The sequence below is a fragment of the Alexandromys fortis genome, unplaced genomic scaffold (assembly GCF_014885135.2).
Source record: "Alexandromys fortis isolate MF-2015 unplaced genomic scaffold, M_Fortis_MF-2015_v1.1 scaffold_252, whole genome shotgun sequence".
Taxonomy (NCBI): Eukaryota; Metazoa; Chordata; class Mammalia; order Rodentia; family Cricetidae; genus Alexandromys; species Alexandromys fortis.
In genome coordinates, this window is record NW_026068127.1 from 1,553,497 (window position 1) to 1,577,682 (window position 24,186).

General features: G+C 40.5%; 1 protein-coding gene across 1 annotated transcript in view; it reads left to right on the forward strand.

Annotated features, from left to right (window-relative positions):
- Positions 1-24,186, forward strand: part of Rab10 (RAB10, member RAS oncogene family) — a 60,165-nt gene that overhangs the window by 22,852 nt on the left and 13,127 nt on the right. The window contains exon 2 of the mRNA XM_050125842.1: positions 18,882-18,942. Coding sequence (XP_049981799.1) covers positions 18,882-18,942 — 61 coding nt within the window. The remainder of the gene's footprint in view (positions 1-18,881; positions 18,943-24,186) is intronic.

A 24,186-nucleotide genomic window follows, 5' to 3' on the forward strand; every position in this document is an offset into this window, starting at 1 on the left:
TCTAGCCCCAATCTTTTTTATGAAGCATGAAAAAGAATAATACATTTTTTTTGAAATTCAGAGTGAACTGATGCAGTGGATTGTAAAAGCAAATACAAAATGAGATGGTACCTTTACCAACACAGCAGCATTTTGTAGATGTGTGGGAAATGAAGATTGTCCTCAGATTCTCTCTTGTGCCATCTAACTTAGCTAGTTTTAAACAGATCCCACTCTTTGTTGTCCCCCTCCCCTTTTCAAGACAGGATCTCACTCAGTAGCTCCAGCTGTCCTCAGACCTATGATGATATGTCTGCCCTAGCATTTCCAGTGCTGGGTGAGCCAGCATGCCTCATTATCTGTTAGACACGGTCTCTCTGTTTAACCTAGGTTGATCTTAAACTGTGTGTGTGTATGTGTGTGTGTGTGTGTGTTACTCAGCCTTCTGAGTGCTACAACTCTTAAGCATGAGCCATCATCCCTGGTGGGTTTTGTTGTTGTTGTTGTTTTTGTTTTTGAAATGGATACAGGAAAAACTTTTAAGATTCTTACTAAGGCAGAGGCAGGCAGATCTCTGTGAGTTCGAGACCAGCCTGGTCTACAGGGCTAGTTCCAGGACAGGCTCCAAAACCACAGGGAAACCCTGTCTCGAAAAAGCAAAAAAAAAAAAAAAAAAAAGATTCTTACTATATGCTACTAACATACAGGTCAGTAGCATCCTGACTTCTGGACACATGACTAGGTACTAGTATAGAATCTGTCCTAGCGTGCAAATGAGGGCTACAAGCACCTGTCGTCTTTCTTTCTTTCTTCCTTCCTTCCTTCCTTCCTTCCTTCCTTCCTTCCTTCCTTCCTTCCTTCCTTCCTTCCTTCCTTCCTTTCTTTTAAAGATTTATTTATTTACTATGTATACATTGTTCTGTCTGTCTGTATGCTTGCTGGCCAAAGAGGGCACCAGATCTCATTACAGATGGCTGTGAGCCACTATGTGGTTGCTGGGAATTGAACTCGGGACCTCTGGAAGAACAGTCAGTGCCCCCAACCTCCGATCCATCTCTCCAGCCCACCTGTCGTATTTCTTATATCAGAACTTTTCTGACTGTCTATGTTACCGACATATTCTAATGATCTAGTATGGATGTCCTGTGAGCCCCCTTTTCCTTGCCCCTTCAAACTCCTTAACATGCTGATAGAACTTAGACCTTCAGTCAGTGCAGTCAGGAGTGCTCCTATGTGGTGAGGGTAATTTCACATGGAACTCATTCTGTAAAATGGGAGATCAGCACCTATCCCAGCAGCAGAGAGAGTGACAGTGAATCTGCCACACTGCCCCACGGCTCTAGACCTAAAACAGGACCTTGTGTGGGAAGCACAAGGGAGAGGCTAAGTGAGCTCTGCAGGACTTACAGGAAGGCTCATTTGAGTCCTAAAACATGAGGAGTAAGGTTCTGGAGGTTGGATGGCATCCTCAGAGAAATGTGTCTGTAGGCATATGATATGTATAGAGATTGCGGGGAGTAAGAGGTGGCTGAAGTAGGGGGGATAGCCAGCAGTGAGCTGGGGAGAGCATAGACAGCTGTGAAAGTCTTATTAAGGAGTTTCGGGTTTTCTAAGAAGTTATAGGGAATTTTGGTGTAGAAGGAACAATGGCTTGGGACTCAGGGTCCTCAAGCCTCTGCCTCCCAAATGCTGGGATTTCATAGTTAATGTATGACTTTTTATCTCCCTTTATAAATGATGCTCTTAGTACCATCATGAATATAGAGAAGAACATGAAGACTCATATACCAAACTGTTAACTTGAAAGTTAATGGAGGAAGAGAGGAAAATTAGCAAAAGATGCCATTGGAGTTAGAAAGGTGAGAATTTGGGTTAATAAAGTGGTAAACTTGACTTAGTGTGTTTAAGTATTGGGAACAAAATTATTGAGTGCAAAGAAGAGTAACTGCTTTTAGGATTGTGCAACAAGTAACACATTTTACATTGTATTTACCATATATGTATATTTCTGCACTATTATTTAAAGCAGATCTTTCATTTGGGGACCAGCATAGCCCTTTATATGTATTTTTATTCCAGTTTTAAAATTAAAATTTAAAACTAAATTTATTTATTTTGTGTGTGTGTGTGTGTGTCATGGAGTGATATGGGGTCAAAGGATAGCTTGTGGGAGTAGGTTCTCTTTGAACCATGTGGATTCTACAGATTGAACTCTGGTCCTTGGGCTTGGAGGTGGCAAGTGCCTTTACCCTCAGTCATCTTTCTGACCTAATTAACTTTTTTAGTTAATTAATTAGTACGTATGTGTGTGGGTGAGTGTATGAAATTCAGAGGACAACTCTCTGGAGTTAGCTCTCCTTCATTCAATTGTCAGGCTTGTTAGCAAGTGTCTACCTGCTGAGCAATCTTGATGGCCCTTTTCCTCACAAGTTTTGTTTGTTTGGTTTTTACAATTTAAAAACCAAATAATCCTTTTAAACCATTTGTATTTTCATCATCTCTAAAACAAATTATATTTTCAATCTTTCATTTTTAAGTAATTAAGGGAAAATACAGAGGAGAGAGGACATTTTAGGTAGAGGAAATAGTGAAATAATTATGTAAAGGTCAGGTGAAGACCAATCCTTGTTTGCTGTAAGCTGGACTGGGATGAAGTAATCAGAGTCAGATGCTGAGAAGCTGGTGTGGGCTAGATGGTGTAGAGCCTGGTAATTATGTAAGAATTTGAATTCTGTCAATGTTTTGAGCAGGGATGTGAAAGGGTTTGGTTCAATTTACAAAAGAAATGACTGAGATGAGGTGCAGAATAGGTTGGAATTGAAATTTTCTGGTTAGAGACTTAGCCAAAGCAAAGACGTTTTTAAACTTCTAGAGATACACTGAATTACTTAACCTTTAAGGTACACGGATTGCTGTATATGTGAAAATGACCAATCAGGGACTGCGGCAATTATGTTTTTTTAATGGCCTTTAAGTGCTAAATACATTTAGCAAAATATTGAACCCGAGGTCAGATTCTGTATGTAGTTAATTTGCTCTAAAACTTGATCAAGTCTTTTAAGTTCTGAGCTTCTTTATCTGTAGATTTAAGAAACACGTGTTTAACTTAATTGTGTTAATCGCTTAACTCTAGTTCACATATGGACTGAGTCTTGCTGAGTCATTTTCTCAGACTGTGTGGGTGAGGCTTAATTAAAACCAACTAAGAAAACTTAATAATACCCCATACCTCTTCTGTATTTCATGTATGTTTCATTTATTGTCCCTCTGCTTCCACCTCCGGTTTTTCAAGAAAGAATCTTGCTAAATAATCCAACAGGCCTGGAACATGCATTCTATGTGCCTAGGTGCTAAGATTGCAAATAACATGATTTCTGCAGTTTAACCATCGGAGGGTACTGGGCTCTTTGGCAGTAGAATGCCTCTAGCTAGTTGCATCTATTAAATTGCTTCTTTGACTTTGTAGCTGTTTTCAAATCTTTCTCTTTTAGTTTTTTTTTTTTTGGTTTTTCGAGACAGGGTTTCTCTGTGGCTTTGGAGCCTGTCCTGGAACTAGCTCTGTAGACCAGGCTGGTCTCGAACTCACAGAGATCCACCTGCCTCTGCCTCCCGAGTGCTGGGATTAAAGGCGTGTGCCACCATCGCCCGGCTCTCTTTTAGTATTTTATTATTATTATTATATGCGTATGAATTTTTTTTTTGCCTGCATTTATATTTGTGTTTCGTGAAATGCCTGATGCTCACAGGAACAAGAAGAGGGTATTAGAATCCCTTGAGCTAGAGTTAAAGATGGTGTGAGCTGCATACATAGATCTGGAGATATATATGTATTCCTGAATGACCTGGAACTTCCTATGGTAGACCATATTGGCCTCAAACTCAGAGAAATCCACCTGCCTCTGCCTTCCAAGTGCTGGGATTAAAGGTGTGTACCACCATGCTAGTCTGGTTTCTTCCTTTTTAGTTCAAGCTTTTTAAGAAATATATAGGATTTATTAGTTTTAATTATATGTATGTGTGTGTGGACATATGTGTCTGAAGAGCCCTGGAGCTGGATTTATAAGCAGTTCTGAGCCACCTGGCCTGAGTGCAGGGATCTGAACTGAACAGATCCTCTGCAAGAATAGTACACATGCGCCACATGGTTGAGCCATGTCTCTAGCCCTAATTTTATTTTTAACTGTGTGTGTGTGTGTGTGTGTGTGTGTGTCAGGGGTACATGTGTACCTGTGTATGAATATGTGCAGGCCAGAAGCATTGGATCCTTTGGGGCTGGATTTAGAGAAGGTTGTAAACAGCTTAATATAACTGCCTGATGTGGTGTTGGGAACTGAATTTGAGTTCATAGTCAGTTCTCTGTAAGAACAGTATGAATGTTCTTTTAACCTCTGAGACGTCTCTCCAGCCCCTACCAAATTAAAAAGTAATAATAATTTAAGCTAGAGAATAATAGCAAGACATTCAAAAAAAATCTCAGCTATCAGTCAAGTTGGATAATTGGAAAGTTGAGACTGGATGGTCTCAAGTCCAAGGTCTGTCTGGGCTATATATCAGTTCAGTGCCTGTCTGAGCAACTTAGGGGGAATCTGTCTCAAAAGGAAAGTAATAAAACAGGCTGGAGATAGAGCTGATGGAGCACATGTCTAGCAGGTGTACAGCTCTGGGGTCACTTTCCAGTCTGCCATCAACAGTTTCAGTTTTTCAGTTGTGGAGACAGTCTCATGTAGCCCAGGCTGACCTCATTCAGCAGTGTAGCTCATCCTTCTACTTCTATCTCTCAAGTCCTGGGATCATAGGTGAATACCACCATGCCTGACTTTATTTTGGGGTTTTCAGACAAGGTCTCTTTATCCTGGAACTTCTGTGTGGCTTAGATTTTAGCTTCCTGAGAGAGTGCTGGAATTACAAATTACAGGCATGAGCCACCACACTTAGCATGATCAGGTATTTTTATAATAGTCTTGGTTTGGGAATGCTGTATGCCATTCTTAGATTTCTATCTTTACATTGTCGATTGCGTTGAGCTATACTTAGCAGCAATATGTTTTTATTTTGGAACTCTTTGGACTTCAAATTATGCATCCTTGGCTTTATCATAGGGTCCAGTTTCCCATGGTCTCCTGGATTTTTAACAATGTGTAGAAGCTTGCTACAGGATGCTAGGTTTTTGAGCACAGTAGAGAGTGGTAGGACAAGGATCAAGATGAAGAACTAGATGAAGAAGAAATCTAATTTTAGTTAGGCTTGACTTCTTTAAACAGGCTTGTAAACTTTTATAACCATGTAATAAAGTTTGTATTAGGTTGAGCCTCTAGAATTATTTCTTCTTGGATTTGGTTTTGTTTGTTTAGGAATATTTAGAAATTTCTGGATTGCTTTTTCTTTCCTCCTTGTGCTTCTTTCACATAGTAGTAAAGAGAGCAAGAGGTAGCCATTGTTATTGTGCAGGTGTGCAGGTGTGCGAGGTGGCTTAGTGGCATATGCTGATCATGTGACAAGTGTAGTGAAGCCAGGCCTTTAGTGTGGTGATAGGAAGCTTTGGGACTAGACATTTAGGTTTAGTTTGGCTCTGCCTAAATTTCCTTATCTGTACTGCTCTGCACCCCAAAGAATGTCTGTGAGATAAACTTGGTGGCACTTTCCTGTTAGTCCCGCACTTTAGAGGCCGAGGCAGGAAGACCACTGTGAGGAGTCCAAGGCCATCCAGCAACCACCCTGTCTTACATAGCAAGTACCAGGTCAGCCAGTGCTAAGTAGCAAAATGTGCTGCCTCTCAAAACAAACCTCAGAAAAAAATGAGTTTGTGGTTAGCCCTCACCTTTGTGTGCCGGTTTTTGTGTGAGTACATTGGGAGTCATTGTGAAACAGCTGCCTCATTGTGAGACAGTAGAACTTCTTCTAAGGAAAAGCACCTTTGAGATAGTTGGAATTAACCTTTTTTTTTTTTTTTTGGTAATAACAATGTTTGTTTAGGCCTGAGGACTTGGCTCATACATTTCTCAAATGAACCAAGTGACAGTATTTGCTGCTGATAAAATTCATGCTTTACAGTTTTGGAAACCTTGTGGGATCCTCTGTGGCACATTTTTCCAATAGTTGATTTTTCTCCTTCCATGCATGGTGGCTCACACTCGGTAAAGTAGGGGCAGGAGGACCACTAGAAGTTAAAGGCCAACCTAGACTACGGAGTGAGACACTGTCTAAAACAAAACAATTACAGTCTGGTAAGTTGCACAGTGATAATAAACATGGCCTTTTCCCATGTTGTAATGAAATGTGTCAGCATTTTAAGGAACTTGTAACTCAATAAACTTGTAATTCCAAATGGCCAGCACATAATGTTAAAAAATCATACTTGGCAAGAAGACCCATTGAAAGTGTGAGTGACGAGTGTATTTTAATGTAGTAATATATGAAAAGTTCAGCGATAGAGCTTCAGATTCTAGATTGCAACTGTCTTTAAAAAATGACCACTGAGCTGGGTGGTGGTTATACAGAGAAACCTTGTTTTGAAAAACCAAAAAAGAAAGAAAGAAAAAAGAAAAAGAAATGTCCACTGGGCGTGGTTGTTCAGTACTCAGGGGACTGGGGCTGTACCACTTGAATTAGAAGCCTAGAAGATAGACTTCTAAATACAAAGCTCCCCCCTTTCCAGATACGTATCTGTATGCAACTAGATTTTCTCTTGGCTTTATATACTTTATGCTTCAGCCAAGCAATCTGTAGCAGACTGAGTGCAGGACCTCAGACTCACTGCTGTCAAGGGAACAGCAGAGCTACAGAACCTTAACATCATGCCACTTTTCTCACTGGCTTTATTTTTATTTTGGATAATGATATTTTTTAGTAGAAATGTTATTTATGTTAACACGCAGTATGTTTATTATTTTCAAACACACTAGTCATGTGCTTAAAATTTTCTTAGTTTTAGTTTCTAGTATGGTAAATACAGATTGGCATAAACCATATGGCAAAAGCTAATTGGGTCCTCAGTAATTTGGGGTTGTAAAGGACAGAACAAAAAATATGAGAAACTGTTGACACCTCAGTCAACAAGAAACAGTTATGTCTCTCTTCTGTGTACATGTTGAGATCATAAAATGTACCTCAGAGACAAGTCTGTGCTGTCCCATCAGAAAGCAGACACCACTCTAGGTTTAATTCAGAGTATAGTTATTTGTTTTAAAGGGAAAGAGGAAGATTGGGCATGGAACCCCAGGCCTACTATCACAGCACTCTGGGGCCAGAAGTAGGATGACAGTTGCAAGTTTGCTATAACATCAGGTTCCAGACTACCCAGACTGTCACGAGACCCTGACTCAAAACACTGAGAAGAAAAGAGGAACTAATAGTAGAATTTGTTTCAGAAGTGATGGAAGGCCTAGGTTGGAAGAACAAATGGGAGAAGGGGTTCTTAGACAAAGAAGGAACCACCACCTTCTGAGGGCTGCAGCTCTTGAGCATGTACTTAACCTCATGAGCTGTTGGAGGTGTCCTTTCTGTTCAGCTAGGCATAGAGGCACATACTTGTAGACTAAAGTGCAAAGATCACTTGAGCTTGTGAGTTCAAGACCAACCTGGACAAGACTTCATCTTAAAAAACAAGAGACCTTGTTTTTGTACTCATTGCTGTGATTGCTGTACTGATGACCGACCTAATTCCCTGTGCTGGATTGCCCACTACTGTGGCCTCTGAGTAGAGGCAGAGCCACTGGGTTTGTTGTAGCTATTACCAAAATAAGATGGCTTGCTTTTTCTTCTTTCATTTCCTTCTAGGATGTTTAATTAGCAGATCCTATCCAGAACCGGGCTTTCAGAGAATCAGGATAGAATACTAAAAGCTTCATATAGTTAACAGGTAAAGTGGGTTTTACAGGGTTGTCTTTTTTTTTTTTTTTTTTTTTTAATTTGGGTGTTTGCAGACACCCGTGCTCATGTGCATACACGTGGAGGCCAGAGGAAGATGTCAGATATCCCACCCACTTTTATTCTTTCTCTGCCTTATTCCCTTGAAACAGAGTCTCTCACTGAACCTGAGCTTGCCATTTTTCTACAAAACGGGCTGTGTAGTAAGCTCTGGGGCTCCCCTTGTCCCTTCTGCCTCAGTGAGGGGTTTAGAGGTACGTGCAGCTACAGCCAGCTTTTATGTGGATGTTGGGAATCCAGATTCATGTCCTCGCTGGTACAGCAAGTGCTCTGATCCATTAACCCAACTCCACAGCTTTTTATTGTTTTAAGCAATTGATTAAGGGGGCTGAAGCAATGGCTTAGTGGTTAAGAACACTTGTTGCTCTTTTAGGGAACCTAAGTTCTCTTCCCAGAAGCCATGCCAGACAGTTCACATCTATCTGTAACACTAACTCCAGGAGATCGGATGCCTCTGGCTTCCTCCTGCATCTACACTCACACATGCACATATCCACATGTAGATACACATACCTATACACAGTTAAAAACAACACAAAGAAACATTTTTTCCAAAAACCAACTAATTACATCAGCTTATTAAAATGGCTGTCTAGACTTCTTCATTGGTGACTTCAAACTCTACTCCTGACTCAGTACAGATGAAAGTAATCTTAACTGTTCAAGTCAACTTGTCAGTTGAGGATTCTCATCTGACCCATGTCTAGACCCTTTAACCACGGGTGTTTTTGCTGTAGTGATTGCAAATAGTATGGGGACTGGTCCTTGGCTTTCTTCTCCTTTGCCTTTACCCTTCTGATGAAGTCAGCACACACCTCCAGAGACTCCTGTTGCTGCTGCTAAGACTACTTCTGTTTAACAGGAAGAGCAAACAGTGGTGAGTAAGGAGCTGGAGCCACTGACACACAGCTCCATGCAGCCTGGTTGCTCCTGGCACAGATGCAAAAGCAGGAAGGAGGAAAGTGCAGAAGGATAGATTTAGAGCACTAGAGTTTTATGAAGGAAGCTAAAAAATGGTAGTAGATTATGGTCAGAATTCAAAGTTTAATTTAATAGAGTTGGAGAAAGCTTTTCAAGCAGTGGGTCAATACGAATGAAATGAAATTACAGTAGGGGAGTTGATTCTAAGAGAAGGTAATATTGCACTTTAAAATTTCAGTTTATTGGGGCTGGAGAGATGATTCGATGGTTAAGAGAACCTGGGTTCAATTCCTAGCTTCCACACGGCAACTCAAAACTGTCTGTATCCAGTTCCAGGGGATCCCACACCCTCTTACCAATGCAAATAAAATGAATTATAAAAAATTCAGTTTATTAGCCAAAAAAGTTTTAGTTTATTATTATTTATGCTCGAATGGTGTGTGGTGGCACTTGTATGACAGTGATCACGAGTAAGGCAGAGAGAGGTTCAGGGAATCAAACTCAGGTTTCTAGGCCTGAGTGTCAAGCACCACTTTCTGTCGAGTCATCTCACTGGCATTATTATATTTTAAGAGAGAACTCTAAAAAGTGGCAGTGGAATTTGGACTTTCTGGTAGTTTAAGAGCAAAAATGACATAATGAAAAGGAACAGTAGACAGCAGTAGAAGAACAGAATGGTGGGACATAGCATGAAGCAGAAGAGGCTATCAGGAGACTGCTTTGGAGGCTTTTAGCAGTCAGAGCATGGGGTGCTGGTATTGGTAGTAAAGATAAGACTGTTTTAAAGAGGGTTTTTTTTTTAAAGACTTTAGATTTTGAGTGGGGGGTTTGAAAGAAATTAGAGGTGACTCAAAATTTTAAAATGCTCATTTCTAGTGAAATTGTGTAGTTGAGATTGGAAACAAATGATTATACAATTCAGAATCTAGAAAAGATGAGAAATGTGCTTTCAGAAGTATTGAACTTGGTGGAGAATTAATGACAAGGCTTAGGCTGGTTTTATTTATGGGTGTATTATATATGCTTTTAAGAAAAAGTAGATAGCCAAGATAATCATTGGTCCCTTCTATTCATAACTCAGTTTCTACCATGTAAGAACTACTGACACAATATGAATAGTCACATAAGGAATAATGATGCCGGGGGGGGGGGGGGGGGGAAAACAAAACATCTGTCTGAGCATGTTGGCATACACCTTTAATCCCATCAGGGCGGCCAAGGCTCTAGTCGAGAGACTCTGTCTCAAAGACAAAACAAAAAGCACACTCAGGTCTTCATACTTGCTTGGCAAAGACTTATTAACTGAGCCATCTCCCTAGCCCCAAATAGGGCTGAGTGTGGTGGCACATGCCTTTAATTCCAGCAGGAGGATCTCTGAGTTTGTGGGTAGCCTGGTCTATATAGCAACTTCCAGGACAGCCAGGGCGACAGGGCAGTAACAAAATAAATAATGGTATGAAGAAAGGAAGCTCAATAAGTAGGAAAAAATTTCATGTATAAGATCCAGATTACTCCAGCATTATTTCTGTGGTTAACGTATGAAAATGTCAGTGTATAGTGTGTTTGAGGCCTGCCTGAGCTTTATTAGGAGAACCTGTCTCAAAATAGTCATACATGGGAAAAATATTACCACTTGTAGAAGAAAACATCTTGTTTGCTTTTTAACTTTGTATTCCAGTTAGTTTGTTAGTTTGTTTTTTAGGGCAGAGGTTCTCTGTGTAGTATTCCCTGTCCTAGAACTAGCTCTGTAGATCAAGCTGGCCTCAAACTCACAGAGATTTGCCTGCCTCTGCCTCCCAAGTACTGGTATGAATGGTGTGTGCCACCACCCAGCTGTACTCTGTTCTTAATGTTAATAGTGATAGAATGTTTTCTTTCATTAAAAAGAAAGCATTCCTTGGTTTAAGTGCTTTTATCTCAGCCTGAACAAGTTTCAGTAAATAAGATCTTTAAAACCTTGAAAGAACAACAGATGCTGGAGTATTAGGTGCAGGGATCTGGAGTGGAGATCCTAAATCTAGGAGATTTTTAGGTAAAGGTTGAGTGGGCAAAGGATACATGACATTCTTCGGGTTCTCAATGAGAAAATGTTCCCCAAAAGGGTAAAACACGCTTAACTTTATTTTATGTGCATGAGTGTTTTGCCTGCATGTATGTATGTCTGTGTACCATGTGCATGTACTGCCTGCAAAAACCAGAAGAGGGGGTGTTGAATCTCCTAGGGCTGGAGTTAGATAGTTGTGAACTGCTATTTGGGTGCATTTGTGTAGTTCAACCTCGGCTCCTTAATTACTGAGCCATCTCACCACCCCAACTGCTTAACTTTTAAAAGCAGAAAGGTTTGAGGACTTCCAGTTCTGATCACTACAAAGTAACTAGTACACAGTCAGTGTTCTAGCCATAAATAACTAGGAAACTGAAACAACTGCTCCCTATGAAAAGGAAAAAAAAAATGAGCCCTGTTATCTCCTCAGGTTTCTGTGTGAAACTGGATTCCAGTGCACACAGTTGAAGCAGAGAAAGGCAGTCCTCTCGGGCCAAGGGAATAAAAAACAAAGTGCAGGCTGGATGGAAGGCAGGAATTTGTAGAATAAAGAGTGAGATTTAGAAATCTTCAGAAAAGCCCCCTTTTTTGTCTTTGGCTGACTTTGGGTGAGACTCAGGGGCTGGGCAGGTAACAGCTATGAAGAACTTGGTTATTGGCACCCACAGGCTGGGAAGCAGTCTAGTTTGTAATGTGCTAAGGAGATCCTCATCATTAAGGATAAAGTAACCCAAGAAAAGACCATTTTAGCCCTGCCCTGAAGATGAAGTGGAAAGGGTAGAGAAGAAAAAAGGGGGGTCTTCAAAATACTAAGCTAGGGTTGAGGTGCAGTTTAGTGCTAAAGTTCTTGCATGCCATGCAGGAGACACTGGCTTCTATTCCCAAAGTCACCAAGTTAGCAAAAAAAGATCAAGCCAATTCTCAATTATTTGCCATGGGGCAAACAAACAAACAAACAACAACAACAACAACAAAAACCCCAACATTGCAAACAGTTTATATACCATTATAACCAGGTGCTGTGGAGCAAATACGCCAGTATTTGAGAGGCACAGAAAGATCAAGAATTCCAAGCCAGGCTAGACAATAGTGGCTCATGCCTTTAATCCAAGCACCTGGGAGGCAGAGACAGCGAACTCCCTGGTCTACAGAGCTAGTTCCAGGACAGCTAGGACTGTTACACAGAGAAACCCTGTCTAGAAAAACAAACAAGCGGGGGCGGGTGTGTGGGGGGTGGGTGGGAAAGAATTCCAAGCCAGCCTTAGCTTTGTTAGAGAGTACAAGGCCAACCTGAAGGCTTGATAATTTGAGACAGAAGAATCTTGAGTGTTAAGGCTCACTAGGACTTCTTTACACAGTAAATTCAAGGCCAGCCTGCACTGTGAGATCTTTTCTAAAATTAAAGGTCAGCAAAGTATATAAAATAAGTTTCCAATCCCATATTAAAAGATAAAGAAACCGGGTGGTGGTGGCACACGCCTTTAATCCCAGCACTTGGGAGGCAGAGGCAGGCAGATATCTGAGTTCGAGGCCAGCCTGGTCTACAGAGCTAGTTCCAGGACAGGTTCCAAAAAGCTACTGAGAAACCCTGTCTCGAAAAAAAAAAAAAAAAAAAGATAGATAAATAAGAAAATATAACCTTTAACTAGAGAAAAGTTAGTTGACAGATCCAGGAATGAAAAAGAGGACAGATTGAGAAGTCCTTAAAGCCTGATCAGGCCATTGTTGAAAGGCGTAAGAAAAAAGACCCAGTGAAACTAACCCAGAGAACTGAAAGATTCGGGATCTGAAATGAAAAGTTCTGTCAGGGATCTCTGGCTATTATATATTCTAGAAGAAAAAGAAAGAAAAGTTAATAGAAACTATTTACACTGAAGCACAGATCAACAAAAAACCAAAAACCTGGCAGTGATGTCTGAGACCCTGGCCTAATACACATGTCATTGGAATCCAGGAAAAAGGTAGTTTGTAGGAAATTATTTGTTGATAAATAACAGCTGAAGAATTTTTAAATACGATAAAAACTATAAGCCTGCTGAGTCTAATGAACCTTGGTGGGATGAATACAAAGAAAACAGCACTAAGGCACATCCTACCCAAATTATTGAAAACTAGAGTTAAAAGGGAATGGTATAGGGCTGAGAGGTTGTTCTGTGTTTTTGATCATTTGTTGCACTTGCAGAGGACCCCAGTTCTATTTCTAGTGTCCACCTGGTTGCTTATAACCATCTTAATCCCAGTTCCAGGGGATCCATTACTCTCTTCTAACCTTGATGGGTACCAGGAGTTAACATGGTGTTCATCCATACATGCAGGCAAAACGCTGATATATTTAAATATAAAAAGGCATGATAAAAGCCACATGTGATGGTAGACACCTATAGTCCCAGCACTGGGGTAGTAGGATTTCAACACCAGAGTGGGCTAGGTAACAAGACCCTGCCTCAAAAACAAAGCTTAATAAAGTGGGGTGGAGTAAGGTAGGTTGGAGTTGGAATGATGTGTTGAGGGACTGAGATAAGAACATTTATTGATTTTTTTTAATCAAAAAAATATAAACTCAGGAAATCATCCTAATTGTAGTACAAATGAATAACAAAGTATAAGAAAACAGTTGTAGGATTCAGAAGAACAGCACCAATTCTTATGTGTATATAATTATAAAATGGGATTTTAGGTTAGTTTATATTGGAGACTGCATAATATCACAGTTGGGAAGTCAGTAGCTACTTGGTTCAGAAAACTGGGCACTTCAAAGTAAAAGGGATCAATTAATGACACAGCCCTGGTTTGAGTCTGAAGGCCTGGAAGTTCCAAGTCACTGGTGTGTTCTGTCAACAAAGACAAGCTGGGAGTCTGGACAAGGATAGCAGTAAGAAGAATCAAGCTTGAGCAGTGTGAATAAGCTTCCCCTTCCATTTTTTGTTTGTTTGTTTGTAGACAGGGTTCCTTTGTGTGGCCTTGGCTGCCCTAGAACTAGCTCTGTAGACCAGGCTGGCCTCTGCCTCTTAAATGCTGGATTAAAGGTATCATGTGTCTCTACTAGCTGGCATTTCCCCCTGCTTCTTTAAAAGGATAGAATTGAAACAAGGGTTGTACATATTGCTAATGTACTCTAAAACTGAATTATGCCTCTCAACTCTTTACCCATTTATCTTTTAGTAATAATAAGATTGAGTAGGGTTGGTTAGAGCATATAAGTGGTAATCCAGGCAAAGGGTGTTCTAAGTGCACTGTGAAATGTTGACTGAGCTATTATTACTGTATGAAAGGATCCTTACCCGTTGATACACTGTCAAGACACTTGTTTGCATGCACATACAGGTTAAAAAAAAGGAATGGCCTTTTTGAAGTACTGTTAGTGTGCTATTCCTGAAAGAACCGAGGCTAGAAACTGGTTTCTTAAATTCTAGACCAGGAAACATTCAAAGGTAACTGTATTTAATCCCTCTCAGAGACACTTGATTTTACTTGATAAAAACCACAAATGTTGACAATTAGTCTGTAAACTGATAAATTTAAGTACTCTGGAAATTACTGCACTGATGTCTGTGTAACATTGAAGTCTGGTAGGGTTGGCTGGCCTTGAACATGCAGAGCGCCTCTGACTCCCTACCATACACAATGCAGGTATGTTTTCTGGTCTTTTAAGTGGAATCAACATAAAATAGTTCTGTGTGTTTTTGCATAAGCATAACCTGTGGGGGGCATTGTTCATGGGATCAAATTCTTACTTGTCTGTTTCAGCAGTTGGCAGGATTGCAGTAGAATCTGATTATTCCTCTTGACAGAATCTTAGAGGATGCCGGGCGGTGGTGGCGCACGCCTTTAGTCCCAGCACTTGGGAGGCAGAGGCAGGCAGATCTCTGTGAGGTCGAGACCAGCCTGGTCTACAAGAGCTAGTTCCAGGACAGGAACCGAAACCACAGAGAAATCCTGTCTCGAAAAAGAAAAAGAAAAAGAAAAAACAAAACAAAACAAAACAAAAAAACCCCAGAGGATTATTGGTATGTTTTTTTTTCTGTCTTCTCTAGACAGCTGAGCTAGTTATTTATTTTTGCGCTGGTCCCTAAATTGAAAAAAGGATAATTTATTGTTTTATATGCATGGGTGTTTTGTATGCATGTATGTCATTACATGTGTACCTAGTGTTCACAGAGGTCAGAAGAGGACATTGGGTCCTCTGGAACTGGAGTTACAGACTATCATTAGCTGCCATGTGAGTTGTTGGGAATCGAACCCCCGTCTTCTGCAAGAACAAGTGCTCTTAACTGCTGAGACAGTTCTCTAGTCTGGGTTGTTTTTTTTTTTTTTTTTTTTTTGAGACAGGGTTTCTCTGTGGCTTTGGATCCTGTCCTGGAACTAGCTCTGTAGACCAGGCTGGTCATTGATCTTATCTTAAGTCTTTCTGGTTAGTTTTCCACACTTTGCTATATTCTGGGCATCTATCAGAGTATAAAAACTACATGCTGGTATAGCAAAAGTATTTACTTAGGAAAAAGTTAAGAGTTACAAAGTTGTATGGTGTCACACGTCTATAATCCTAGCACTTGGAAGAGTATAGAGATTTTGAGACCAGTATGAGCTTTACATAGCCAGACCCTATATCAAAACGAAATAGATTGTGACTAGGAGGAAAACCAGAGTGGATGCTAAGAAACATTAGCACCTTTGTTTAAAGCATGTGCTGCCACCACCCCACTTGAGTATCTTTGTATTTATGTTTACACACAGTGATGATCCAGTTGTTGTTGTGCATGTAGTGGAGAGGGTGTATTTGCAAATATACCTCCTTGGTTAACCTAATTTTTATTCTGTTGATGTAGTAGGTACAACAACAAATCCTTATCCTGTGCCCCCCTTGTTTTGACTTTTTCAGACATTTTTGGCTCTTTCTGTTACTAGACTGTATTTTTTTAAATAATTTGATTTTTAATTTGATTTTTATTTTATGTCCATTAGGGTTTTATTTTATGTCCACTGGCCTGTATTCATGTCTCTGTGAGGGTATTGTATTCCCTGGAACTGGAGTTACAGACAGTTGTGAGCTGCCATGTGGGTGCTAGGAAGAACAATCCATGCTCTTATCCACTAAGCCATCTCTCCAGCCCCCTAGACTGTATTTCTATAACTTAAAAAACAAAATTTTCAGTAACCTCTTCTTATTGTTGAACATAAGAATTTAGCACCAGGCCGGGCAGTGGTGGCGCATGCCTTTAATCCCAGCACTCGGGAGGCAGAGGCAGGCGGATTTCTGTGAGTTCGAGGCCAGCCTAGGCTACAAGAGCCAGTTCCAGGACAGGAACCAAAAGCTACGGAGAAACCCTGTCTCGAAAAATCAAAAAAAAAAAAAAAAAAAAGAAAGAAAGAATTTAGCACCATAATTTGTTCCTGGTACCTCTAATAACAAATGTTTTGGTCAAGTGCCTAACCAAGTACTGCACTGTATTTACATCTCCTTTCTTGGATACCTTTACTTATAGTCCCTTCTTTTTTACAGTCACCTAGATTTTCAGATACCCTCCTTTCATACAATCAGAATGAACAGACATTGCTTTTTGTAGGTTGTTTTACTGTTTCCTTTTCCATAACCCACCCCTGGGCTCAGTAGACACCCCTCCTCCTCTCTTTCCTCCATTTATTTATTTGGCCAGGTCATCTGTAGCTCAGACTGACCTTGAACTTGATATGTAGCTGAGGCTAAACTGCCTCCTCCTGAGCTCAGGGTTGGTAGTGTGAAGCTCCCATCTTGAAAATAATTTACTTCTTGTTCTCCAGGCCAATCTGACCTGTTCTTTTCATCACTGATAGTGATTTCCTATCTCTTTCTTCTTTGGTTTGGTAAAACTCTCCTTGTAGCTGTCTCTGCAGGATGCATGCAAATAAAAACGAACACTTTGCCTCAGAATGCTTGTAATCGAGTAGAAGGAAACCCAAAGATAAACAGGAGAAAGGGTATAAAGATTAATGTGCACACGTGTGCCAGATCCTCACAGAAACGTGAAATTCAAAGAAGGGTCACGTGATTGAAGCTTGAAAAAGGTTTAGAGAAGAGAGCTCTCCATTCTCAGACTTTGACAGTGCCATTCTCTAAGGCACTGTTGTGTTAACACATGGGAACTGACTTATTTGCTATCTTACATGTCTGAGAATAGCTTTCATTTAGTATTGGTGAGACTCATGTTAAGTACTTGGTACGTCTCTGTTCATATGTGTACATGTGGAGTCCAGAGGCCTAAGTTTTTGCGGCAGCATATTTTACTAACCTTTGGATCCTCTTGACTTCTACCTGTGTCCTAGCCCCCTAGTGCTGGGATTACCTACCACGCTTGACTTTTTGATTGAGTAATGGAATCTGAACTCAGGAACAGTGTGATAGTTAGCTTTAATTGTCAGCTGACACAGCCTGGAATCAATTGGGAAGAGAGTGTCAGTGGGGACTGTCCACAGTGGACTGTCCTGTTAGCATGGCATTAAGTTTATTGACATGGGACCACCATTCTGGACGGTGTAAAACTGGAGAAAGCACAAGCGAGCAAGTGGGGTGTGTATATCCATGTCTCTGCACTTTGGACTGTGGGTGTGATGTGACAGCTGCTTTAAGCTCCTGCCACTGGGACTTAAGCTCTGGTCTGTGTAACCTGGAATTGTGAGCTAAAGTAACTCTTGTTTTTCGTCAGATATCTGGCACAGCAATGGAAATGAAACTAGTTCACTCACCAAGCCTCCAGTTCTCTGTTGCTTTTGAGGTGTTTAGAATTGGGCTTTATGTGACTTGTTTTGTTTCTCTGCAAGCACTTATAAGCTTTCCCCAGTGTTTTCTGTGATGTGTTTTGGTATAAGTCATACTTTATTCATGCTATACTTGATGAGTCTTTCAAAAGTAGATCTCTTTGGTTTTAAGTTTCAGAGAGTTAATGGTGGGTGTTGATTAAATGTGGTTCTGAAAAAAAATTCAAGGAGTTTAGGATGAGATTTATTTTTAATTTTTAAAAATTTATTTTTATGGGCTGGAGAGATGGCTCAGAGGTTAAGAGCATTGCCTGCTCTTCTAAAGGTCCTGAATTCATTTCCCAGCAACTACTTGGTGGCTCACAACCATCTGTAATGAGGTCTGGTGCCCTCTTCTGGCCTGCAGGCATACATGTAGACAGAATATTTGTATGCATAATAAATAAATATTAAACAATACTTTTATTTTATGTATATGAGTTTTTTGCTTACCTTTCCCCCACATACACCTTATCTGTGCAGTGCCTGAGGAGGCCAGAAGAGAGTACCAGATCCCCTAGAACTGGAGTTACAGACAGTTGTGAGCTCCCATATGGGTGCTTGGAATTGAACTGGGTCCTCTGGGGGAGCAGCCAGTGCTCTTAACTGCCTTCTCTTCGGCCTCTAGGGTGATGTTTTTATCTCAACCAATTTGATTCATGATTCTGAATGTTTTGTAATTTTCCCAAATGACTTTTTGTAGTGATTTCCAATTTAAAATTTATGGAATCAGAACACATACATTGTATGATTTCAATACATGTAAACATTTTATTGTGATACATGTTCGTCTTGTTCTGTAAGAGTGTGAAATCCCAGCACTTGGAAGGAATTGAGGCTAGCTTGGTCTAAATATCTATATAGCGAGTTCCAGGCCAGTCAAGGCTACATAGTCAGACTCTGTCTCAAAAAATAAAAAAATGGTGATGCAGGTGAGTAGGGATTTTTCTGTCTACATGTAAAAATAACAAATTTTTAAAGAATAAATAAGCATTAAAATTTCCAACTAAAGTAATAAGGATTTATTTTTTTTTCTTCTTGGAGAAGTTCTTTCTGTGTAGTTACTGTTCCTATCAGGGTGGAGTTTATATCACTCAAATCAAGTTGTGGACACATATATTCATGTGTGGACACATTTACTCTTAGTGTATGTGTTCAAGCAAGCAGGTTTCAAAAGTATAAACATTTTGACTCCCTAAGTATAAAGCAGCGGTTACAACTTACTTTCCCTTTGTTACAGGAATAGATTTTAAGATCAAAACAGTTGAACTACAAGGAAAGAAGATCAAGCTACAGATTTGGTAAGTGACAAGTGTTCTTTCTATCTTTGTGTGTTGATGCCAGTTGCTTAAGGTTTGTGGTGAGACTCCCATTTGCCATTTGTTGAGCGTCTTCTAGACTGCCCCCCGAAACAAGCAACCAGTGACTTTCGGGAAGTAAAACATTGCATTGACCTCACAGTTCATACACTGTTTGTGCCTAGACTGTATAATTTCGAGTAGTACCCAGAGCACACAGCTCAGCCACCCCACAGGTGCTTAGATTCTTAGAATGTAGCACACTTTTTACCGCGTGTTATCGGGAGTAATAGTTTTTACAACGTCCCCTCCACTGTGCATCTTTTATAAAGGAAAATTTTGCTACTGACTTGTAATTTTAGAAACCCAATCATACTAACTAGTCTGGTAAAGAAAATAATTTTTCAGATATTTATCATCAGTTTTGTTTATTGGGTTGAATTTAGAATACTGGATTAGACTTGGACCTATGTGAGAAGTTCTAGAAATAACTTCATCAGTAAATAGGCAGCTCTAGCCCTAAGCAAAGGGGTTAGTTACTGTAGGTTGTCCCAGAGGTAGTGAGGCAAGCCATCTTTCTCTTGGTTTGAAGTAAGTTGTAACCATGTTCAGTGGTTACAACATGAACTCTGCAGAGGACCCAACTTCGGTACCCAGCGCCTACATCAGGGAGCTCACAAACCACCTGTAACTCTAGTTCTGGAGAAATTTGATACCTTCGGCCTCTGCAGGTACCTACACAAACACAGGCACACACATGTAATCACAGACAGACACATATACAATAATGAAAATAAAATTAAAAAATACATTGCTCATTGCCTTAATGACTCATGGAGGCTGGGCAACATAATGAAAATCCAGGTCTGGAACTCAGGAAAGGGTAGGTAAAGAACCCAGGTTGAGCCCAGCATGGTATCTGTACTCCCAATTTGGGAGAAGTGAAGACAGAATGATCAGGAACTCAAGGCTACGTACCAGGTTCCAGGAGAGTCCTGGCTACATGCTATTATATTTTTAAAAACAAACAAGGGAGCCAGTTCATTTTGGTAAAGTACAGTTATATTTAAAAGTATAAATGTATGAAATATGCAAATTAAAATGGGACATAAAACTTTAATAAAAAATTAACTTGGGTTATTCTAACAGAAATGGGAGGCATTGTCTTTCTGAAAAAGACAAAATTTTTAAAAATAGGCTCAGTGGGATGGCTCCATAGAGAAAGGTGGCTGCCACCAAACCCGAAAACCTGAATTTGGCCCTCAGAACCCTCATGGTGGAAGGCAATATCTGGCTCCCCAGAAGTTGCCTTTTGATCTCCACATGTATATCTTGACATATATGTGCCTCTCTTCAAAAAAATAGGAAAATAAATGTTAAGTAAATCATCTAGGCATGGTTGCACATGCCTTTAATCCCAGCACTGCCGTGGGAAGCAGAAGCAGAAGCAGGGAGATCTCTGTGATTTCAAGGCCAGCCTGGTCTACAGATCAAGCTCCAGGACAGCCAGGACTACACAGAGAAACCCTGCCTCAAAAAAACCAATAAATAAATAAATAAATGAATGAATGAATGAATGCTGTCAGTCATAGAGTCATTTTCCGGGCCAGCATCTCTATCATCCTGAGGATCCTAGAGTCTTTTGCATGGCATTTGGTCACCACAACTTTGTACTTACTGGTAGCCTTATCTTTTACCCAGAGGCAAGGACCTTGTCTCAGCACTGGTCCACTTTTTCTATCATGTTAATAGGACATGATTAGAAGCACTTATAACTAAATACATGAAATTAGCAGGAGATAAACAGGAAATTGAAAATGAGAAAATTTGAGCAGATTATTATACAACTCCTTTGTTTTGGTCTGTTTGTAGAATTTAACTGAAAACCTTGACAGCCAAGGCAAGAAGGAAAAGGAATAGAACAAACTATTTTTCCCCAAGATAAGTTGAAAAAGGAGCTTGATAGTACAAGAGTAATAACTTCTCATAAGGCTCCTTCTTGTACTGATTGTTAGTATCTAAAAATTATTAAAAGTAACGGAGAATAAAACACCTGAATACAAATATACGTGTGCATTATGTAGTTTATTTTTTGAAGACACAATCCTACTTATCTGCAGATTCCCACCCTCTTCTCTTGGAACACCATTTCCCAAATATTGATGTGGCTTATTTCCCTAACTCTCTACCATACATAGATCACCCCCTTATTTAAATTGTGCCCTTTTGTCTCGACCCCTCATCAGCTTCTAATCCCACTCCCCTTCATCATCAGAGCAGTTTGTTTTTCTCCTGTAAAAATACTTTGGAGTAGTCCAGGTGCAGCCCAGGCCCTCTGTTGGAGAGTTCTCACAGGATGGTCAGTGGATTACAAGAGGGTGATTCTGGTCAGTCCCTGGGGCAGGATGGGAAGGGGGTGGTGTCAATGAAGTAGCTGTGGGTCTTGGAAGTAGTGTTTCAAGTGACCTTGGCAAAGTTGCTGGGTGACAGTGTTCTGTTCTCTGGCCTACAAAACGGTCCTTGTTACAAACTGTTAGAAGGAGTTTCTTGGACACAGACTGAGATGAGGCCACACCAGTGCATAGTTGCAGTGACCAAATATCTTGCCAAAGACTCTGGGGTCCTAAGAATGGTGGAAATGTCTAGGAAAATGGCTCTGTGGTTGACAGTTGATAATGGAGCATTCAACACCCTGGCCAGCATAAATGTTGCAGTTCCTAATGGCAAAGAAAAAAAAAAAAAAAAGCCTTGACCCTTCTCTGCTTGCCATCATGAGTTTGCCTGTTCCTGCACTGGTACACACCTAGGGGCTGAGGAGTTGGCTCAGTGGTTAAGATTTTGCTGTACAAATAGGAAGACCAGAGTTTAAATTCCCAGAATCCACATAAACACTGGGTGGGTGGAGGCATTGGCCACCCAGTCTGGGAAGGTGTAGAAGTGGTCCTCAGAGCAAACTGGTTATTGAGACTATCCATATTGGCAAGCTCTGGGTTTTCTTGAGTGACCCTGTCTCGATGAATCATATGGAAGCCAATCAAGATTGATGCCGGCCATCATCTCTGGCCCTCTACACGTGTACATGCATACCACAGACACATGAAGATGGGGAAAGAAGAAAAACAAGAATCTCTCACCCTTGAGGACATCCATATTTCCTCAGGGAAAACTGAACGGGCTTCTCATTGAGGGATAAGGAAAAGAATCTGTCTCCTATAAGTTCTGTCGTCAGTCACTGCTGCTGACTTCTCTCTTGGAAGAGCCCCAATCTCTGGCCCTTAATTTTTTTTCATTGACACTTGTCAATCGTTACTTCACATGCCATTTTACCAATTAAAGTGTCCAGTTCAATGGTTTTTAGTTTAGTTACAAGACTGTCTAGTCATCATTACAATTTTAGAATACTTAATCTCAAAAGAAACTCCTTACTTTCACACCTGTTCTCCTAAACCCTATTAGTTTGCAGTTTGTCTCTAGATATTTCCTGTCTATAGGATTGTAGAATACCTGATAGTTTGTGACTAGATGCTGTTTCTCTTAGCATGTTATCAAGATTCTTCTGTTTTATACATGTATACATGCACCACTGCCTTTCCACTTTTGGGATAGTATGGTGTGTGTGTGTGTGTGTGTCTGTCTGTCTGTCTGTCTGTCTGTCTGTCTGTCTCTGTGTGTCTGTTGCCCAAGGAGGTGAGAAGAAGGCATCAGTTCCTCTGGAAGTGGAGTAATAGCCATTTGTGGGGCACCTGATGTAGGTGCTGGGAACTGAACTTGAGTCCTTTAAAAGAGCAACAAACATTTTTAGCTGCTGAGCCATTTCTCCAGTCAGTCCCATGTTTAATGGTTAGGGCAAAGGCCAGATTTAACTTATATGTCTGAATAATTCTAGTTTGTAGAAGGAGGCCGCTTGTTGGTTTCCAGCCACTTAGCCCCGAAATAACCACACAGATACTGTATTAATTAAATCATTGCTTGGCCTATTAGCTCTAACTTCTTATTGGCTAACTCTTACACCTGAATTTAACCCATTTCTATTATCTGTATATTGCCACATGGCTGTGGCTTACTGGGTAAAGTTCCCAGCTTCTATCTCCGGTGGTGGTTTCATGGCTTCTCTCTTACTCTGCCCTTCTTTCTCCCAACATTCAGTTCCATCTTCCCTACCTACCTCTGCTCTGCCCTGCCAAGCTCAAGCCAGCTTTCTTTATCAACCAGTCATATTCACAGCATACAGAGGACAATCCCACATTACCTCCCTTTTTCTGTTTAAGTAAAAAGAAAGGTTTTAATTGGATTTTTGTTGGCTACGTTGGAGGGGGCTGCTTGTTCATCCTGGCCACCCAGAACCGAAATAATCACATAGAAACTGTACTAATTAAATCACTGCTTGGCCCATTAGCTCTAGCTTCTTATTGGCTAACTCTTACATATTAATTTAACTCATATCCATTAATCTGTATCGCCATGTGGCAGTGGTTTGCCAAATAAAGTTCTGGTGTCTGTCTCCGGTGGGGCTACATGGCTTCTCTCTGACTCCGCCCTTTTTTCCTCTCATCATTCTGTTTAGTCGTCCGTGCCCCCGCCTCCCACCTAGCTCTGTTCCCCTATGCATTACTATCTTTTTGCTTATTTTTTTTAAGTTTATATATTTTATGTATATGGGTGCTTTGTGTGCATGCATGTTACACCAGAAAAAGGCACCAGGTCCCATTATAGGCAGTTGTGAGCTGCTTGTGTGAGTGCTGGGAATCGAACTCAGGATCTCTTGAAGAGCAGTCAGTGATCTTAACCACTAAACCATCTATATAGCCACTCACTCACTCCTTTTTGATTATTTTTTAAGTTTGTTCATTTGTCCTCTTATTGTTTGAAGATAAGACAGTTTACTATTATTTAGCATGCACAAAACCCTTTGCAAATACATTTATGTGTTATGTGGGTTGTCTTTTTCTTCATGGTATCCATTGGCAATAAATCCAGGTGTGGTGTTACACAATCCCTGCACTCAGGAGAATAAGCCAGGACGGTGTGGGTTCAGAGCCAGCCTGGGCTACATAGCAAGCACCTATCTTCAACAAAGATGGAGAGGGTGTGGAAACAAGGACTTAGTTTGATCCCTAGCACCATAAAACAAAATTGGAAAAGTGGGTTTTTCATTTTTATGAAGTCTAGTTTATTTAAATTTTGTTACTTTTACTTTGGTAACATAGCTAAGATAAATGAAGCTATATCCCCTGTATTCATGAGATT